The sequence below is a fragment of the Lithobates pipiens genome, unplaced genomic scaffold (assembly GCF_037356315.1).
Source record: "Lithobates pipiens isolate NorthernLeopardFrog02 unplaced genomic scaffold, aLitPip1_a1.2 Scaffold_1, whole genome shotgun sequence".
In the NCBI taxonomy this organism is placed as follows: Eukaryota; Metazoa; Chordata; class Amphibia; order Anura; family Ranidae; genus Lithobates; species Lithobates pipiens.
The window spans coordinates 129,051,780-129,073,572 of NW_027507685.1; the positions used below are offsets into that span (position 1 = coordinate 129,051,780).

Here is a 21,793-nt window from a genome sequence, read left to right on the forward strand (position 1 = left end):
TTTCCATTATTGTATCCAACAATACTGTGTTAGCAGCTATTCATATTTTTTTTCCACTCTTATTTTAGTGCAACAAATACTCTTTTTCTATATTAATAATTAATGTTACTCTTTTCCTGAACCAGTACAACAGACTGTTTTTGGATTTACTTCGCCTGATGCTTATTTGTTTTGGATCAAAAGATCATAAGGATCAATAGATAAGAAAAAAAAGTGTATTGGCCCTCTCCATAAAAATAGAATGCTTAGAGAAAAGAAAACGATTTTCCACTGCTATGTACGATCTATCACTTCAGGCCAGTATAAGTGTTAATGCAGCCTTCAACAGCTGTGCAGTGGCCATGGTGGAGTCTGGATGGAGAATGACAGTAGGGTGGCAATGATTCTCCCTGAGGTGGGGTAGACTAGGATGAGACCACAGGAAATCTGCATACATGGATGTGATGTCATCCTTTATGAGTCCAAAAAAAAGACATGGGATTATTTACACCTCTCACTTCTTTTTATGGCCAAGGCATTTGCCCGTCTGCCAAAGACAATCTGCAATATTTTAATTCCATTAAAAGGCAAATATATTGAATTTAAAGTGAAACAAAATAAATCGATTTGGCTTTAAATTTATCCACATATACTTTCATAACAGTTGATGGGGACATGGGTGAAACAGATTTATTAATGGGGTAATTACAGTATTTATTGGCGTATAACACTCATTTTTCACCATGAAAATCGGGTGCAAATAGTGTGTGCGTGTTATACGCCAATACAAAAATTTTAGTTTTTGCCTGAAACATCCCTCTTAAAATGAATACACCTGTGCGTGTTATACACCGATAAATACGGTACTATTGTAAATAATATATAACTTTGTCTACATATGATGAATAACTCGACTCACTAGTCAATAACGAGAGAGAGAGAGAGAGAGAGAAAATAGCATGATATATATATAAACAGATAAGAAAGAAAGAAAGAAAGAAAGAAAATAGCATGATATATAGACAGATAAGAAAGAAAGAAAGAAAGAAAGAAAGAAAGAAAGAAAGAAAGAAAGAAAGAAAGAAAGAAAGAAGGGAAAGAAAAAAAGAAAGAAAGAAAGAAAGAAAGAAAGAAAGAAAGAAAGAAAGAAAGAAAGAAAATAGCATGATATATAGACAGATAAGAAAGAAAGAAAGAAAGAAAGAAAGAAAGAAAGAAAGAAAGAAAATAGCATGATATATAGACAGATAAGAAAGAAAGAAAGAAAGAAAGAAAGAAAGAAAGAAAGAAAGAAAGAAAATAGCATGATATATAGACAGATAAGAAAGAAAGAGAGAAAGAAAGAAAGAAAGAAAATAGCATGATATATAGACAGATACGAAAGAAAGAAAGAAAATAGCATGATATATAGACAGATAAGAAAGAAAGAAAGAAAATAGCATGATATATAGACAGATAAGAAAGAAAGAGATAAAGAAAGAAAGAAAATAGCATGATATATAGACAGATAAGAAAGAAAGAAAGAAAATAGCATGATATATAGACAGATAAGAAAGAAAGAAAGAAAGAAAGAAAGAAAGAAAGAAAGAAAGAAAGAAAGAAAGAAAGAAAGAAAATAGCATGATATATAGACAGATAAGAAAGAAAGAAAGAAAGAAAGAAAGAAAGAAAGAAAGAAAATAGCATGATATATAGACAGATAAGATAGAAAGAAAGAAAGAAGGGAAAGAAAGAAAGAAGTGAAAGAAAGAAAGAAAGAAAGAAAGAAAGAAAGAAAGAAAGAAGGGAAATGAAAAAAAAAAGAGAAAGAAAGAAAGAAAGAAAGAAAATAGCATGATATATAGACAGATAAGAAAGAACGAAAGAAAGAAAGAAAGAAAGAAAGAAAATAGCATGATATATAGACAGATAAGATAGAAAGAAAGAAAGAAAAAAGGGAAAGAAAGAAAGAAAGAAGGGAAATTAAAAAAAAAGAGAAAGAAAGAAAGAAAGAAAGAAAGAAAGAAAGAAAATAGCATGATATATAGACAGATAAGAAAGAAAGAAAGAAAGAAAGAAAGAAAATAGCATGATATATAGACAGATAAGATAGAAAGACAGATAGATAGCTTTTTATAATTCACATACAATTTTACGAGAAGGCGCCAACTGTTATCCCTGTAAAACTAGCAGCCTCTCGTGCATGTTCTATGGGTATGGTGCTCAGTTAACACAGTGACAACTAGACCTGTCAAAGCCAGTAATAGGTAATGCAGAGGGACAGACTAATGCCTCAGAATTGTTAAGTTATTTTTACTGAAAGTGTTGGGTTTCTGTGTACAGTTAAGGTAATAAAATCATTGATTGATGGCAGTTCAGCTATGCTGAGATAGTATAAAAGCCCCTATATAAACTCTCCAGTCCATCCTTCATAAGTAGCCTCTTGGTAAGTTCTCTTCTGTTTACACTGATTGCATGATGCTAAGCTGGATGGAGATATGTGATGGCTGTACAATACCTACCTCTCAATTTAACTTAATCATCTATTTTTTTTTTTCTTTTAAAAGGGGAATAGAAAATTTTCAACAAGAGCAGCACTAGAAGGTGAGTATACATAACAGAGGATTTTGTTTCGTATAGCCAACACATGACTGATCTTATGCTCACCATACAGATAAAATCTCACTATACAATTGCCTTTAGATTTAGCAAACTATGTAACATAAGGACCTACCTACACTATCCAATTTTTATCCCATTAGGCAGGCCTGATTGTTGGTAGATCTAAAGGCTTTACAGGTAACACACATATGATTGGGAAGACACATAAATATACGGAAAAGCTCTGACTACTAACTTTATGTTGTACCCACACTCAATACAAAGGCTAGAACACACACATTAAATATTACCATACATAAAATATTTTAAATGTTTCTTATTTTAGTTCATAAACTTAATAGGCTAAATAGTTCTTTTAACAAAGGTTAAGTAGAGTCCAAATTGATATTTCATCTTTGGATAGCTGCTGGAGAATGAAACATTTTAACAGTCTCTGAGCTGAGTTTCCAGGTCTGCACAGCTGCTGTGTCCAATATGAGGAGCACACACTCTACCTCTTGGTTTTATATGTATTCTAAATTATTGAAATGACAGCATGAGGAGCTACAACAGACAGGTAGGGAGACACACCAAAAACTCCCCGGTGGAGAGAACCCAGTGCAGAATTATGGCAGGGAGATCTCAGTTGGCAATTATGGCAGGGAGATCTCCGTTGGTAATTATGGCAGGGAGATCTCCGTTGGTAATTATGGCAGGGAGATCTCCATTGGTGATTATGGCAGGGAGATCTCCGTTGGGAATTGTGACAGGGAGATCACAGTGTTAGGGTACTCAAGACATAAAAGACATAAAAAGGCCAGGAGCAAATTCAGCTAGTCAAACTCCACTTGTAACAAAAAAAATCACATTCAGCTTAAAACAGTTCCACAAAAATATTCTCGTCTTTCATTCCCCCCACATCCTGCAATATAAAGTGCCACACCTTCTAATAGACAGGAGCATGTTATGGGGAAACATATCAGATTCTAAATGTTTTAGTAAATTAAACTTTATTCCACCATGCCCTAAACACACTACTTTAGCATGTGTAGCATCTAGGCATTGAAGCATAGATATGAATGCTGCTACAGGTCAAACATTACATGTTTATTGTAACTATTTCTCTTATTTCCTCTTACACAGACTGCCTCAACCATGTCTTCAGACGCAGAAATGTCGATTTTTGGACCGGCTGCTCCCTTTCTGCGAAAAACTGAGAAGGAGAGAGTGGAGGCACAGAACAAACCATTCGACGCCAAGAACAGTTGCTTTGTGGATGACACCAAAGAGCTCTATGTGAAGGGTTTTATTACTGCTCGTGATAGTGGCAAAGTCACTGTTAAGACAGATGATGGAAGGGTAACCACTAAAATATCATTCATACATTTACAATGTAACAAATGACCACTAGTGAGCTCAACCAAGCATTGTGTTGTTTGCAGGAAGTAACTGTCAAAGAAGAACAGGTGTACCCCCAGAACCCTCCCAAGTACGATAAGATTGAAGACATGGCCATGATGACTCACCTGAATGAGGCATCTGTGCTGTTTAACCTCAAAGAGCGTTATGCAGCCTGGATGATCTATGTAAGCTGGATTGATATTTTTCTCATATATTTATTGCAAAGGTAAAAGCTCCTGAAGCTCACCTCTCTTTAGCAATATCACTGAATTCCAATCTCTCCTAATCAAAAAAAAAACTGCAGTTTTTTGTGAAGTTATATGTTAGCAAGCCTGCAATGAAAATGTCTTCTGATGTATAATCTGCATTACTTCTGCAACTTTCAGACCTACTCTGGCCTGTTTTGTGTCACTGTAAACCCCTACAAGTGGCTGCCAGTGTACAACCCCGAAGTTGTTGCCGGCTACAGAGGAAAAAAGCGTCAGGAGACCCCACCACACATATTCTCTATCTCTGATAATGCCTATCAGTTCATGTTAACTGGTAATGTACCTTTCATAAATAACTTGTGTTGTTGAAACATCCACTGAGTTATTTCTGCACAACAACTCACATGTGTATTTAATCTCTTTCAGACCGTGAAAACCAGTCTATCCTGATTACGTGAGTAAAATATGGGATAGCTGTTGTAAATGTACAGTTGAATTATTGTTGTGCATATTTACTAACATTTGTAAAATCTGTAACCAGCGGAGAATCTGGAGCTGGAAAGACTGTGAACACCAAGCGTGTCATTCAGTACTTTGCAACAATTGCAGCCCTTGGTGATGCAGGAAAGAAGAAGGGACCAAGTAACAGCTTGCAGGTGAGATCAAAGGAACTTCTATAACAAACTATACTTAGTTACATAGTCAGATTGAAAAAAGACACAAGTCCATCTAGTTCAACCATAAAATAAATAAATAAAATAAAAAATATCATACAATCCCATATACCTAATCCTATACCCACAGTTGATCCAGAGGAAGGCGACCCCCCCCCCCCCCCCAGAAAATCAGGATCCAATTTGCTATAGCAGGGGAAAAAATTCCTTCCTAATGCCAGAGAGGCAACCGGATTTTCCCTGGATCAACTTTACCTATAAATGTTAGTACCCTGGTATATTATGTACATTTAGGAATGAATCCAGGCCTTTCTTAAAGCAATCTACTGAGCTGGCCAGAACCACCTCTGCAAGGAGTCTATTCCACATTTTCACAGCTCTTACTGTGAAGAAACCGTTCCGAATTTGGAGATTAAATCTCTTTTCCTCTAGACATAAAGAGTGCCTCCTTGTCTTCAGTGTTGACCATAAAGTGAATAACTTAACACCAAGTTCACTATATTGATCCCTTATATATTTATACATGGTGATCATATCTCCCTTAATCTCCTCCTCTCAAGAGTGAATACATTCAGTTCCTCTAATCTTTCCTCATAACTGAGCTCCTTCATGCCTCTTATCAGTTTGGTTGCCCTTCTCTGCACTTTCTCCAGTTCCCCGATATCCTTTTTGAGAACTGGTGCCCAAAACAGAACAGCATATTCCAGATGAGGTCTTACTAATGATTTTTACAGGGGCAAAATGATATCTCTCACTCTGGAATCCATACCTCTCTTAATACAAGAAAGGGCTTTGTTTGATTTGGAAACCACAGCTTAGCATTGCATGCTATTATTGAGCTTATGATCTACCAAAACCCCTAGATCCTTCTCCACCATTAATTCCCCCCAGTTGTACCCCCCCTAGTATGTATAATGCATGCATATTCTTAGTCCCCAAGTACATAACTTATGTACATTATCAACATTAAACCTCAGACATTAGGGCATTATTCCACTGCATAGCTTAGTGTCATCTGCAAAGTCAGAAATGTTACTTTTAATCCCAGACCCAATATAATTTATAAAGATATTAAAAAGTAAGGGTCCCAGCACTGAACCTTGGGGTACACCACTGATAACCTTAGACCATTCAGAGTAAGAATGATTAACCACTACTCTTTGAATTCTGTTAAATTTCTGTCAATTTCTGTCTTTCGTGAATCCATGCTGTCTGTTGCTTAAAATATTTTTTTCCAGCAAGAACTCGTCTATGTGGTCTTTTATTAAACTCTCCAGTACCTTCCCGACTATAGCAGTTAAACTAGTAGGTCTATAGGTACTTGGTAAAGACTTTGTTCCCTTTTTAAATATAGGCCCCACATAGGCCCTATGCCAATCCAGTGGTACTATTCCCGTCATTAATGAGTCTCTAAGAATTTGATACAATAGATTTGAAATTATAGAGCTCAATTATTTTAGGATACGTGGGTGGATGCCATCTGGTCCAAGTGCTTTATCCACTTTTATTCTGTCTAAATATTTCTGGAAAATATCCCTTTTGAGCCATTGTGGATCATTTGGTGTCACTACCACCCCCATTATGGACATGAGTTCCCCTATGCTCCTTTGTATACACAGAGATGAAGAAAGTATTTAATACATTTGCCTTCTCTTTGTCCCCAGTCACCCACTCTAGATTATTTTGTAAAGGGCCTACATGCTCAGACCTGACCTTTTTACTATTAATATATTTGAAGAATTTTTGGGGGTTTGTCCTACTATCTTTTGCAATCTGTCATTCGTTTTGTGTTTTTGCATTCTTGATTTCCTTTTTACATATTCCATTATATTCTTTGTAACATTTAAATGACACTAGTGTTCCTTCATTTTTATATTTTTTAAAAGCTCTTTTCTTATCGTTTATAGCTTTTTTTTTTACTTTGGTCGTGAGCCACATAGGTTTTATTTTTAGCCTTTTAAACTTATTGCCCATGGGAATATACTTTGCAGTGAGTTCATAAACAGTCACTTTGAAGAATTCCCATTTCTGTTATGTGCCCATTGATGCCAATATTCCCTCCCAGTCCAAGTCCTGGAGAGCAGCCCTCATACTTGGAAAATTTGCTCTCTTGAATTAAGGTGTCTTTATCTTTCCCTATGTGTTTTTTGCTTACAGCTAACATCAAATGAAATCATGTTATGGTCACCGCTACCAAGATGTTCCTTTATATGAACATTAGTAATAAACTCTGCATGGTTTTGAGATTACCAGGTCCAACAGAGCATCATTCCTAGTTGGGGGCCTCAATAAACTGGACCATAAAATTGTCTTGTAATTTGTTTATAAATTTTAGCCCTTTAACTGCAGTGCCATTACTCCAGTCAATTTCTGGGTAGTTAAAATCCCCCATTATTATCACTGTCCCAGCTCTTGCAGCACTTTCCATCTGTGCAAGGAGCTGAGTCCTCATTAACATTGGGTGGTCTATAACAAACTCCAATGATTAACTTTTAACTACGCATATCTATATGCAGTTCCACCCATAATGCTTCAGACTCATCACACTCTCCATCAAACAGGTCCTCTTTTACATTCACTTTGAGATACCTTCTTACATAGAGACAGACCCTGCCACCTTTCCTTTTTACCCTGTCTCTCTGAAAGAGTGCATAGCCAGGAATATTAATAGCACAGTCATGTGTGGAATGAAGTCAAGTTTCAGCAATACAGATTACATCATAGCTCTCTTCGTGCACCAGAGCTTCCAATTCACCTATTTTGCTTGGCAGACTTCTGGCATTGGTGAACAAATACTTTAAAGCATTATTAGTGTTTTTCATATCTTGTTTAGTAGTACAAATGGCACTGCAATTTCCAGTGGTTGTTTGGAACATGGGAACTTTCTTGTCACCTACCATACCCCTCCCCCATCTATCCCCACTCCACCCTCCATTAATGTCTGACCCTTAACTGACCTGTCTGCCCCATGGAATTCTAGTTCACTCTCCCCCTTAATCCTAGTTTAAATACTGCTCTTGATAAGATTGTACATACGATTACAACAAACTTATTTAGACTCATAGCAACCTCTTATTCCATATAGGAGCACCTTTGAAGTATTGCTTTAAATTTACAGGGCACACTAGAAGATCAAATCATCCAAGCAAACCCTCTGCTGGAAGCCTTTGGTAATGCTAAAACCGTGAGAAATGACAACTCCTCCCGTTTTGTAAGTAACACCATTATTAAGGCCACACAAGGATTCTTCTGCTCAACATAACTTGTGTTGACGTGGTTTCTTCACCATCTACAGGGTAAATTCATCAGAATCCATTTTGGAACCACAGGAAAACTGTCTTCTGCAGATATTGAGACCTGTACGATTTGCCTGATACGTTCAAACTTATTTCTTAGAGTACTTTATATGTTCATTCAGTAAAAGGTGATCTTTTTCTTTACAGACTTGCTGGAGAAGTCCAGAGTCACATTCCAGCTTTCAGCTGAAAGAAGCTACCACATCTTCTATCAGATCCTGACTAATAAAAGGCCAGAGTTGATTGGTAATTTCCATAACTTTTCTGCAAAGGATTACAAAACAAGAGAATTAGCCAAGTTAAATTGTATCTCGATACATACTGTATTGTTGTACAGATGCGTTATTAATAGATTGTTACACTATGTCACTTTAATCAATACTATTTCTGTCTTTCAGAAATGCTTCTGCTGACCACAAACCCATACGACTACCCTTTCATCAGCCAGGGTGAAGTTGCTGTCAAAAGTATCGATGATGAAGAGGAATTGATGGCTACAGATGTATGTGATCATACTAGAGGTTCTTCAGGCATTTTGGGATACAACTGTGAAACATGACACATATTCATATATTTGCAGAGTGCCATAGACATTCTGGGTTTCTCACCAGATGAAAAAAATGGCATCTACAAGTTGACTGGTGCTGTTATGCACCATGGTAACATGAAATTCAAGCAGAAGCAAAGAGAGGAGCAGGCTGAGCCCGATGGCACGGAAGGTAAGGTTTAAGACTTGTCTTTAAAACCCAGCAAAGGAAAATGTTGGTGATTGATCTGGACAATCCTATTAATTGAGCTTTAATAAATCCACAAAATCTTCTAGTTGCTGATAAAATTGCCTACTTGATGGGACTGAACTCTTCTGATTTGCTGAAGGCTCTCTGCTACCCCAGGGTCAAAGTCGGCAATGAGTTTGTCACTAAGGGACAAACTGTTCAACAGGTAGCATATCATTATGTAAAATATTTTGGTTTGTTTGAATATTTTGTTGGGAAAATAAGCTAATTTGCAGTCATTATTTGTAGGTAAACAATGCCGTTGGTGCCCTCAGCAAGTCTGTTTATGAGAAACTCTTCTTGTGGATGGTCATCCGTATTAACCAACAGCTGGACACCAAAATGCCAAGACAATACTTTATTGGAGTACTAGATATTGCTGGATTTGAGATTTTTGATGTAAGTGTAAACATACATTTTATAGAGAATATTACACTGGCTATGTATAGCAAAGTTCAGATACTTATCTTTACAGCATAATCTGTAGTTCAACAGCTTGGAGCAACTTTGCATTAACTTCACCAACGAGAAGCTGCAACAGTTCTTTAACCACCACATGTTTGTTCTGGAACAAGAGGAGTACAAGAAAGAAGGAATTGATTGGGAGTTTATTGACTTTGGTATGGATCTGGCTGCCTGCATTGAGCTTATTGAGAAGGTGAGTGTCTACATACTACATATTAGCAATTCAAAGTTGTAAGCTAATGTGAATTTGTAACTTGCGCTTTTCTCCGAACAGCCAATGGGCATCTTCTCCATACTGGAAGAGGAGTGCATGTTCCCCAAGGCTACTGACACTTCCTTCAAGAATAAGCTCTATGATCAACATCTGGGCAAGTGTAAGAACTTTGAGAAGCCCAAGCCTGGCAAGGGAAAAGCGGAAGCTCACTTCTCTCTGGTGCATTATGCTGGCACTGTGGATTACAACATCAGTGGCTGGCTTGACAAGAACAAGGACCCACTGAATGAGACTGTTATCGGCCTCTACCAGAAGTCTTCAGTGAAGCTATTATCCTTACTTTACTCTTCCTATGCAGGTGCTGAGGGTAAGTAATCCATTGAAAATGTTATAATGTAACACTGCAATTTTCAGACACTTTTATGGAATAGTTTTAAACATTTACATCTCTTCTTCAGGTGACTCTGGTGGTAAGGGTGGAAAGAAAAAGAAGGGTTCCTCTTTTCAGACAGTATCTGCCCTGTTCAGAGTAAGTGGTTTAAATAGAAACAAATTACTTTTTTGTATAACTTTTTAAGGCAGTGACAATTATTCTAAATGCAATCTTCCACAGGAAAATCTGAACAAGCTGATGACCAATCTGAGGAGTACTCACCCTCACTTTGTACGTTGTCTGATCCCCAATGAAACAAAAACTCCAGGTAACTGACATCTATAATATTGGGTAAGATGAAGTTTAAAAGTGGATCCTTGTTTTGAATTATGTGTGTCACTCTCCTCCAGGTACCATGGAGAATCATCTGATCATCCACCAGCTGAGGTGTAACGGTGTGCTGGAGGGTATCAGAATATGCCGAAAGGGCTTCCCCAGCAGAATCCTCTATGGTGATTTCAAACAACGGTAAGCATTTTACTTACTTTCTCTTTTTTAATTCCAAACTGTTCCAGCATTTTTATAAAATTTGGCCAAACCAATATTTGAACTCTACTTGGCCAACTTCAGGTACAAGGTCCTGAATGCTAGTGCAATTCCAGATGGACAATTCATTGACAGCAAGAAGGCTTCTGAAAAACTTCTTTGCTCAATTGATGTGGATCACACCCAGTATAAGTTTGGGCATACTAAGGTATAAAACAGGTCTTGTGGGTGAATGAATTAATCTAGCTTTTAAAAGTTGGTTTGAATGAGATTTATTTTCCCACAGGTGTTTTTCAAAGCTGGTCTCTTGGGTACTCTGGAAGAAATGAGAGATGATAAATTGGCCCAGCTGATCACTCGCACTCAGGCTCTGTGCAGAGGCTTCTTGATGAGAGTAGAATTCAAGAAGATGATGGATAGAAGGTATTGATGACACTGCATGGTGTAACATACTGCCTCTGATCTAGGAATTAAACAACACATTTGCTTACATTTTATTTAAATATACCTATAGCTAAGATAAAATAGTTTTATAACCCTAAATTCAATCTATTAATTTACATTTATGCAAAACTGTGTACATGCAGCAAGATACATATAAACAGTTTAGCATTGCTATTGTGTTTTATTATTTTATAACCCCATAAAAAGCTGTGTGACCTATCTGCATGAGCCTATTAGGCTCCATGCACACTGAAGCTCAAAAAAGCTATTTCTGGACGCCAGATTGCTGGCAGAAAACGCTGGTTGAAAAACCTGCTTTTAACAGCGTTTTATACTAGCGTTAATGAGCGTTTATGAGCGTTTTACAGCGTTAGCCTTAATGGGCGTTTTTTATAAAAATACACAGAGGACACTCCAAAAATCCCCCAATGCATTGAAAAATAGAATGCCGAATACTAATGAATGAGCGTTTATCAGCGTTTATCAGCGTTTGTCGTTTTTTGGCCCTGAAAAACGGCACTTTGAACGCGAATTTCTGGCGTTCAGAAAAAAGCCCATAAACTCCACTGCTCATTAAAGCTGAAAAACGTCCATGTGTGCATGGACACATAGGCTAACATAGAGTGGAGTTTATGGGCTTTTACAAAAAACGCCCAAACGCCAATAAACTGCAGTTTATCAGCTTCAGTGTGCATGGAGCCTTACTATTATGCATTCTTTAAAATAGGGAAGCAATCTACACCATCCAGTACAATGTGAGATCATTCATGAATGTCAAGCACTGGCCATGGATGAAACTGTACTTTAAGATTAAGCCTCTCCTGAAGAGTGCTGAGACTGAGAAGGAAATGGCTAACATGAAGGAAGAGTTTGCAAAGACGAAGGAAGCACTGGCTAAATCAGAAGCAAAAAGGAAAGCACTGGAAGAGAAAATGGTTGCCCTTCTGCAGGAGAAGAATGACCTCCAGCTTCAAGTGCAGTCGGTAAAATGCTTAAAAAATACACGGAAATGTTATACAATATTGTCTTAATACTTAAAATGACTTTACATTGTTTGCATGTAGGAAGGTGAGAGCTTAACTGATGCAGAGGAAAGATGTGATGGCCTAATTAAGAACAAAATTCAACTGGAAGCCAAAATCAAAGAGATCACAGAAAGGCTTGAAGATGAGGAGGAAAGCAATGCAGAGCTGACAGCCAAGAAGAGGAAATTGGAGGATGAATCCTCTGAACTGAAGAAGGACATTGATGACTTAGAGCTGACATTGGCCAAAGTTGAGAAAGAGAAACATGCAACAGAAAACAAGGTTGGGCACATTATAATATTCCTTAAATGCCAGGTGTCTAGATTGCACAGTAGACCTATTTTGAATGTTTTCACTATTTTTAGGTAAAAAACCTTACAGAAGAACTGGGAACTCTGGATGACAATATCTCTAAGCTCTCAAAGGAGAAAAAAACTCTCCAAGAGGCTCATCAACAAACACTTGATGATTTACAAGCAGAGGAGGATAAAGTCAGCTCCCTTACTAAAGCAAAAACCAAGCTTGAACAACAAGTGGATGATGTGAGTACTTGTTTGATTTGTACTTGATTTTTGCTGTATAACTGAACTGCAGACATATTTATTAAACTTTAAATATTTCTTTACCCAATCAGCTGGAAGGCTCTTTGGAGCAAGAAAAGAAACTTCGTCTTGACCTTGAGAGAGCTAGGAGGAAGCTTGAAGGTGACCTAAAACTAACTCAGGAAACAGTCATGGATCTGGAAAATGAAAAACAGCAAGCCGAGGAAAAACTCAAGAAGTTAGTAAGATTTTAAAAAAAGGTTAAAAATTGCTGTAGTTTTAAAATATATCACTAACAACTACTTATTTTGCCAACACAGGAAGGACTTTGAAATAATCCAGCTGCAAAGTAGGATTGAAGATGAGCAATCTCTGGGATCTCAGCTGCAGAAGAAGATCAAGGAGCTCCAGGTAAGATTACAGAGCTAAAATGCAGACATATTGTTTCCAATAATCATTAAAATGGCATATAATAACTGAAAGTCCCTTCTTAGGCCCGTATTGAAGAACTTGAGGAAGAGATAGAAGCCGAGCGTGCTGCTCGTGCCAAAATTGAGAGACAGAGAGCTGACTTGTCCAGAGAACTTGAAGAGATCAGTGAGAGGCTCGAAGAAGCTGGTGGTGCCACATCTGCTCAGATTGAGCTAAACAAGAAACGTGAGGCTGAGTTCCAGAAACTGAGACGTGATCTGGAAGAATCCACCCTTCAGCATGAAGCCACCTCTGCTGCCCTGCGCAAGAAGCATGCTGACAGTGTGGCTGAACTTGGAGAACAGATTGACAATCTCCAGAGGGTAAAACAGAAGCTGGAGAAGGAGAAGAGTGAACTCAAAATGGAAACTGATGACCTTGCAAGTAACTTGGAGAATGTCTGCAAAGCAAAAGTAAGCAAACTTCAATTTTATGAATACAATGTTTTACAGAAAGATATTTAAAACATTGATATTGTTGTATTTCTTTTTTTAGGCCAACCTTGAGAAAGTAAATCGTGTTCTTGAGGATCAATTCAGTGAACTCAAGTCTAAAGATGATGAGCATATACGTGTAATCAATGACCTTACAGCTCAAAAAGCCCGCTTCCAGACTGAGAGTGGTAAACTTCCTAATCAACATTAATGAACACTACAAACATTCAGTACATTAGATAAAAAATGTATAGTCATATATATTCATATGGCACAGAGTATATGTAAATACTACATTTGGTTTTGTAGATTTCAGTAACAATTAAAATGTTTAATCTTTCTTATATTTGTAGTAATTGCATATTATCTCATATTAGGTGAATTTTCCCGCCAGTTAGAGGAGAAAGAATCTCTGGTTTCTCAGCTGAGCAGAGGAAAACAAGGCTTTACCCAGCAAGTTGAGGAACTTAAGAGGCAGCTCGAGGAGGAAAGCAAGGTATATGAAAGAGATTTTAAAAAAATTAACATTCTACTTTAACTTAACTATAGCTTACAAATTGTTATACACTAAAATCATACTGGCTGTACAAGGGGTCTTTAAAAAGTTTTCACATATACAGTGCCTTGCGAAAGTATTCGCCCCCCTTGAACTTTTCTTTGAAAACCTGTTGGAGTCTGCAAAAGACCTGAAACTGGGACGGAGATTTATCTTCCAACAAGACAATGATCCCAAACATACAGCAAAATCTACAAAGGAACGGTTCACAAATAAACGTATACAGGTGTTAGAATGGCCAAGTCAAAGTCCAGACCTGAATCCAATCGAGAATCTGTGGAAAGAGCTGAAAACTGCTGTTCACAAACGCTCTCCATCCAACCTCACTGAGCTCGAGCTGTTTTGCAAGGAAGAATGGGCAAGAATTTCAGTCTCTCAATGTGCAAAACTGATAGAGACATACCCCAAGCGACTTGCAGCTGTAATCTCAGCAAAAGGTGGCTCTACAAAGTATTAAAGCAAGGGGGCCGAATAATTTTGCACGCCCCACTTTTCATTTTTTTATTAGTTAAAAAAGTTTCAAAAATCCAATAGATTTCGTTCCACTTCACAATTGTGTCCCACTTGTTGGTGATTCTTCACAAAAAATAAACATTTTATATCTTTATGTTTGAAGCCTGAAATGTGGCAAAAGGTTGAAAAGTTCAAGGGGGCCCAATACTTTCGCAAGGCACTGTATATACAGTATATATATATATATATATATATATATATATATATATATATATATACATATATATATATATCTTGTATAAAAATATAAATATAAAAATGTGCAGAAACTTTTTGAAGAACCCTTGTACATAAATCTTTTTGTTGAATGTTATTTACAGGCTAAGAATGCCCTTGCCCATGCTCTGCAATCAGCCCGCCATGACTGTGACTTGCTCCGGGAGCAGTTTGAAGAGGAACAGGAAGCAAAAGCTGAGCTTCAGAGGTCTCTGTCCAAGGCAAATGGTGAAGTTTCCCAATGGAGAACCAAGTATGAGACTGATGCCATCCAACGCACAGAAGAACTGGAAGAGGCCAAGTATGTTTGTGCAAAAAAATTTGATCCACACATATACATATAAAATTATGAATGCCTAACACCCTTTTGAACTTTTAAAATATAGGAAGAAGCTTGCCCAACGTCTCCAGGAAGCTGAGGAACAAGTTGAAGCTGTAAACTCCAAATGTGCTTCCCTAGAAAAGACCAAACAGAGGCTGCAATCTGAAGTTGAGGATCTGATGGTTGATGTACAGAGAGCAAACAGTGCAGCTGCTGCTTTGGATAAGAAGCAGAGGAACTTTGATAAGGTAATGACAGCATACATATAGGTTAAACAAGCATTCATTTTATCCTAGTATTACAAAAAAAAAACATTGGTTTTGGCACCACCTACCAAGAATTTTAACTTCATCAGGTCCTTGTTGAATGGAAACAAAAATATGAAGAGGGCCAGGCTGAGCTGGAGGCTGCTCAAAAGGAAGCTAGGGGACTGAGCACAGAGATCTTTAAAATGAAAAATGTTTATGAGGAAGCTCTAGAACAAGTTGAAACTCTGAAACGTGAAAACAAGAACTTGCAACGTAAGCATTAAATGGAGATCCTACTTATATATTAGCCTCATGCAATACATGAGATGAAGTATTATGCCGTGTACACATGACCGAACTTTCTTGACAGACTAGGTCCGACGGTCTTCCCAACGGACTTTCGGCAGAGTTCTGACGGGCCTTTCCGAACTAACGGACTTGGCCACACACAAACGGACTAAGCCCGTTCGAATGTCTGTTCATTTTGAGCGTGATGACGTAAGACAGGACTAAAAAATGAAGTTCAATAGCCAGTAGCCAAGAGCTTCCCTTGCATTGTATTTGGTCCGTCGGACCAGCATACAGACGAACAGTTTTCCCGATAGGAATTGAGCCTGTCGGACAGATTTGAAACATGTTTTATTTCTAGGTCTGTCTGATTTTTTGTGTGAAAAACGATCGGATTAACCCACACACAATCGGATTGTCTGCCGGAATGTCGTTTATACATGGCATCAGTTACATGATATGTTAATTTCATTGCAGAGGAGATTTCAGACCTCACAGAACAGATTGGAGAATCAGCTAAATCAATCAATGAGCTTGAGAAGGCTAGAAAGCAAGTCGAGCAAGAAAAGAGTGACCTACAGTCTGCTTTGGAAGAAGCTGAGGTATACTAGTATCTTAAATAGTGAAACTGACTACAAGACTATAATGTCTTGTAGAACAAATTTGGAAACCTTCTATTTTTTTATTGCATAGGGATCTCTGGAGCATGAAGAAGCTAAGACCCTTCGCATTCAGCTTGAGCTGAATCAGGTGAAATCTGAGGTGGACAGGAAGATTGCAGAGAAAGATGAAGAGATTGAACAACTGAAGAGAAACAGCCAGAGAGTTATTGACACCCTGCAGAGCACACTGGATTCTGAAATTAGAAGCAGGAATGATGCTCTGAGACTGAAGAAGAAGATGGAAGGAGACTTGAATGAGATGGAGATCCAGCTGAGCCATGCCAATCGCCAATCTGCTGAGGCCCAGAAACAGCTGAGGAACGTGCAAGGTCAACTCAAGGTACTTTCTTCATTTCAGTTTCTTAGCAATAGTAAATGTGAGGCGTATCTGTATAGGGAGGCTTCTTAATAATCATTCTGTACTAATAAAATGTTTATATCTACCTCAATGGTTTGAATGAAATTGGTAACCTTAGTGGTATTGTCTATCTATTTGTCTTAAAGGATGCTCAACTTCATCTTGATGATGCCCTCAGGAGCCAGGAAGACCTTAAAGAACAAGTGGCTGTGGTGGAGCGCAGGAATAGCCTGCAGCAGGCTGAGATTGAAGAGATCCGGGCTGCATTGGAACAGACAGAAAGATCTCGTAAGTTGGCTGAGCAGGAACTCCTGGATGCAAGTGAACGTGTTCAGCTTCTGCACTCCCAGGTAAGAGTACATTTTAGGGAAATGTAAAAATTACAATATGGAATATTCTGTAAATATAAGGGGCTTTATTATATGCTACATTCTTTGTAGAATACAAGCCTCATCAACACCAAGAAGAAGTTAGAGAATGATATAAGCCAGCTTCAGACTGAAGTTGAAGAAGCTGTCCAAGAGGCCAGAAATGCTGAGGAGAAAGCCAAGAAGGCCATCACCGATGTGTGTATGGCTCACTTTGTAAACAAACATTAACAAAAATCCATTCAAGCAAAGAAATATGATTTTGTTGTTTCATCTTCTATTCAAAGTCTGTACTGATGGCAGAGGAGCTGAAGAAAGAGCAGGACACCAGTGCTCACTTGGAGAGAATGAAGAAGAACCTTGAACAAACAGTGAAGGACCTACAGCATCGTTTGGATGAAGCTGAACAGTTGGCAATGAAGGGTGGAAAGAAACAACTCCAGAAACTGGAGGCTAGAGTAAGCAATTTAATAAACCATCTTTGTTTTTTTAGGTATTTCAAGATGATAATAAATTACATCAAAATGTTTACTTCAGGTGCGGGAGTTGGAGAATGAGCTGGAAAATGAACAGAAGCGTGGAACAGAGGCAATAAAGGGGGTCCGCAAATATGAAAGGAGAGTGAAGGAACTGACCTATCAGGTTTAGTAATTTTCTTAATGTCTTATAGTTATTCAAACAATAATTTAAAAAAAAAATCTTATAAAAAGTTGACTCTAACTTTTTCTAGACTGAGGAAGACAGAAAGAATGTCTTGAGACTCCAGGATCTGGTGGACAAACTTCAGCTGAAAGTGAAAGCCTACAAGAGACAGGCAGAGGAATCTGTAAGTTAGAAATAGAACCAATCATCCATATGCAGTATATGGAAGCATTGACTAACAATTGGACTATTCCCTTGCATAGGCGGAACAGGCCAATACCCACCTGTCCCGCTTCAGAAAGGTCCAGCATGAATTGGGAGAAGCTGAGGAGAGAGCTGACATTGCAGAGTCCCAGGTCAACAAACTCAGAGCAAAGAGCCGTGACATCGGCGGAAAGGTACAATAGAGTATTACTAAGTATTTTTTATATCTGGAGTAATAGTCTTTCCCTAATCATATTCTTAAACTTGTTTTTTTTTTTCTTTAAAGAAAGGCAATAGTGAAGAATGAAGAATCTCGCCACACTTTAGAGGATTATGAAATTTGCAGAATGTGAATTTCTGTCTTCTCTTTAACTCCTATCCTTTCTACACATGTAAAAATAAACTCTTTTCAGCTTGTAAAATTAGTGTTCGTGATTTATTTTTTCTATGAAATAAATTATTGTATTTTTAAAGTTATGAAATTTCAGGTTAATGATCTACTAGAAATCAATTCTTCAAAAAAAAAGACCTTTTCATTGGTGGTTATTGTGGTCAAAAATTCACTTCATAAGAGATCTGGACAAAGCAATATAAAAAAAGAAAAAAAAAATCAAGTTAAATTAAAGTATAACTAAAGACAAAACTGATTATGGATTTGATTATGGATTTGAAAACCCGTCAAATTTTTTTACTGTATGTGCCCCCATAAGGAAGAGTCACCCTCTCTATTTATCCTGTTTACCGTTATCATTGAAAGTAAAAGTAAAAGAAAATCCAAAATTTTGGGTTGTCCCCAGAAAAGTAATAGAGGAGAAATCTTCCAGTGTGGACATTGGACATTCCCTCTCACTTCCTGTTTTAGCTATGGGACAGGAAGTGAAGGTAAATCTCCCTAATGGGACAAAGATGGCAAAACTAAACATGGGGTTTTAATCCTCCCTTACTCTATGCAAAATGAAAAAAAAGTTTTGCCTATAGTTCTTCTTTAAAGTCTATGTGTAGCCATTATGTATTAGAATTAATTAGGGGCATAGCTAAACTCATCTGGGACACTCTGATCATTATTGGTGACAATTACGATGCATACAAATGCCTCAAACACTCACAAAAAAGTCTTTCCTGGCTAATAAGTTATTTTAGGTTGACCATGCACTATACAATCTGATTCTACAATCTAATTTAGATTTACAAAGAACTATGCAGCATAAAGGTCTGCTTGATTTGATAAAAAATTATTGGATTGTAAAGATTTGTCCTCATATTATAATGTATAATAATACAATAATAATATTGTACAATCAGATTACAGTGTTTATGGCCACACTTAATCATTGTAATAAGGATAAAGAGATAAGCTTGCTTAATTTTTTAAAGCTGAAGTATGTACAGACCCCTCAAGCGTAACTCCATGAATTTTAAAACTTTTGCTGCTGCTTTCTAATGCTGCGTACACACGACCGGACTTTCTACCAGACTAGGTCCGACGGTCTTCCCGGCGGATTTTCAGCGGCGTTCCAATGGACTTTCCGAACGAACAGACTTGGCCACGTTTTGAACGTGATGATGTAAAACGGGACTAAAAAAGGAAGTTCAATAGCCAGTAGCCAAAAGCTTCCCTTGTGTCGTATTTGGTCGGTCGGACCAGCATACAGACGAACGGATTTCCCGATAGGAATTGAGTCCGTCTGACAGATTTGAAACATGTTCTATTTCTAGGTCCATTGAATTTTTTAAACGTAAAAATGATCGGATTAGCCCACACGCGATTGGATTGGCCTACGGACTGATTCTGTCGGACCTAGTCTGTCGGAAAGTCTGGTCGTGTGTAGGCATTAAGAGTTAAGTTCATTGATGTGTTTCATTGTCTCTTTTATATATCAATCACTTTTATTTTCCCATTTATATTTTTACCAAGCATCAGGAATGCAGCTATCTCTATACTTCTGGCACCCTGATACGGAATCTTCAAGTTTCAGATACAGCAGCTGCAGAGTTCTTTTCTGACACTCTACCCTCTGCCCATGTAAAATCTACATAAAAACAGAATGCAATGATTTGAAAATCTCATAAACCCATATCTTGTTCTCAATAGAAAATAGAAAACATATCAAATATTTAAACTGAGAAAATTTGAAATTGATGGCAGCAACACATCTCAAAAAAGTTGGGATAGGGCCCAGTGGTGGCTGGTGCTCAAATTTTTTTGGGGGGGCGCAAACAAACTGAAAAAAAAAGAACATCAATTACAGTCACTGTGCCATCAAACTCAGCCACTGTGCCCATAAAACGCAGCCACTGTGCCCATCAAACGCAACCACTGTGCCATCAAATGCTGCCAGAGTGCCATTAAACGCTGCCAGAGTGCCATCAAACACAGCCACTGTGCCATTAAACGCAGCCACTGTGCCATCAAATGCTGCCACTGTGCCATCAAACACAGCTACTGTGCCCATCAAGAGCAGCCACTGTGCCATCAATCACAGCTACTATACCCATCAATTGCCACTACTGTGCCCCATCAAATACTACCAGTGTGCCCATCAATTGCCGCTACTGTGCCTCATCAAATGCTGCCAGTGTGCATCATCCGGTACTTACCTGTCTCGCAGCGGGTCAGCGGCGGTGTCCTGCACGCTCCTCGATGTCTTCTTCCATCCTGTCTATCAGGCGTCCAATCACAGCATGTGACGTTTCAGCCAATCAGGTGACAGGCAACAGACCTGAGCACCTGAGTGGCTGAGAGGCGGTTCAGTGTTAGCAAAGCAAATTCATTCACTTTGCTAACACACAGCTGAGTGTGCATTGCATTGTTTCCAAAAAACACCCCCGCAGCTGCAATTTAGGTGCCCGGCACCTGAATAGGGGTGTCAGCGGCGACCATGGATAGATTAATGCAATGCATGAATCTACCTATGGTGATAGAGCAGTGCCAGGAGAGAGGGGGCTGCGCTCCTGCACCCTTTATGGATGCACCACCACTGATAGGGCCATGTTTACCACAGTGTAGCATCCCCTCTTCATTACCAACACTCTGTAAACGTCTGGGAACTGAGGAGACCAGTTGCTGGAGTTTTGGGAGAGGACTGTAGTGATATTCTTGCCTGACCATATACTGCTCTAAAACATGGATATACAGTATCCTTCAGCATTGATGGTGGCTTACCAGATGTGCAAGCTGCCCATTCTATACGCATGAATGCACCCTCATACCATCAGATGCAGGCTTTTGAACTGACCGTTTCACTTTGCAACAGACCATTTAAAAAAATTTATTTAAGGATTGCAGGATGTACAAAAAGACGAATAGCCAACATATTAACCAACTTCTCCCAGCGTCAGACCCAGACCAATGATCATAATATAGTTTTTGTACGCGAATGGGACAGTGTAGCAATTTCCATTATTACATTGTAGTAGAATAACCAATTGTCATCAACACAATTCAAGATATAACTAGCTGGTAGATCCGGGAGGGGGGGATTCCCCTGCCCTAGGGCTAACTTTGTTCATCGCACCGAGTGTGGGTCTTAGATTCCGAGGAGGGAAAAGTGGGAACAATGACAACAAACTTCCTGCAGCCCATTAGAGGTTTTTCATGTTTGTGAAGTTATTAGGGGGATGAAGAAGGAGTTGAATAGAGAAAAGGAAGCAAAAGAGAGGGGAAGGGGAGGTAGACCGTGGGAGGGATGGGGACAGGAAGGAGGGGGGTGGGGGGGTGGTGCTCCAGCAGGGCCGGCACCCCCACTCCCTAGTTTTCCTCGAAACAGGGGATTCAAAAGTAAGTCTTGTATTCTTCTGAGTATTGGAAGAGGTTCCACTGCATCCATCGGGTATTGTGCTCCTCCTCACTGTCTCTCAGGGCACCTGTGAGTTGCTCCATTCGCTGTATATCGCAAACCCTCGCAAACCCTCGCAAACCATTGAGACACTGCCGATGGGGACAGCTGTTTCCACGCACTGGGGACACATGCCCTGGCCATGCTAAGA

At 38.6% G+C, this 21,793-nt stretch overlaps 1 protein-coding gene across 1 annotated transcript; it reads left to right on the forward strand.

Moving 5' to 3' along the window:
- The first annotated feature begins 2,506 nt into the window (after nucleotides 1-2,506).
- LOC143974870 (myosin-1B-like) lies at nucleotides 2,507-18,228 on the forward strand. The gene is made up of 40 exons (XM_077476648.1): nucleotides 2,507-2,562; nucleotides 3,703-3,918; nucleotides 4,002-4,145; nucleotides 4,347-4,503; nucleotides 4,596-4,623; nucleotides 4,711-4,825; nucleotides 7,962-8,054; nucleotides 8,139-8,202; nucleotides 8,287-8,385; nucleotides 8,538-8,641; nucleotides 8,720-8,858; nucleotides 8,963-9,081; nucleotides 9,165-9,314; nucleotides 9,403-9,573; nucleotides 9,655-9,961; nucleotides 10,053-10,123; nucleotides 10,208-10,295; nucleotides 10,378-10,495; nucleotides 10,598-10,721; nucleotides 10,800-10,936; nucleotides 11,685-11,940; nucleotides 12,022-12,264; nucleotides 12,348-12,524; nucleotides 12,617-12,762; nucleotides 12,845-12,935; nucleotides 13,019-13,408; nucleotides 13,491-13,617; nucleotides 13,807-13,925; nucleotides 14,819-15,015; nucleotides 15,101-15,284; nucleotides 15,392-15,557; nucleotides 16,050-16,174; nucleotides 16,266-16,574; nucleotides 16,739-16,942; nucleotides 17,033-17,158; nucleotides 17,248-17,418; nucleotides 17,498-17,602; nucleotides 17,691-17,786; nucleotides 17,866-18,000; nucleotides 18,093-18,228. The coding sequence occupies exons 2-40, from the start codon at nucleotides 3,715-3,717 to the stop codon at nucleotides 18,111-18,113; spliced, it is 5,820 nt and encodes a 1,939-aa protein (XP_077332774.1). The 5' UTR covers nucleotides 2,507-2,562; nucleotides 3,703-3,714; the 3' UTR covers nucleotides 18,114-18,228.
- The last annotated feature ends 3,565 nt before the right edge of the window (nucleotides 18,229-21,793 follow it).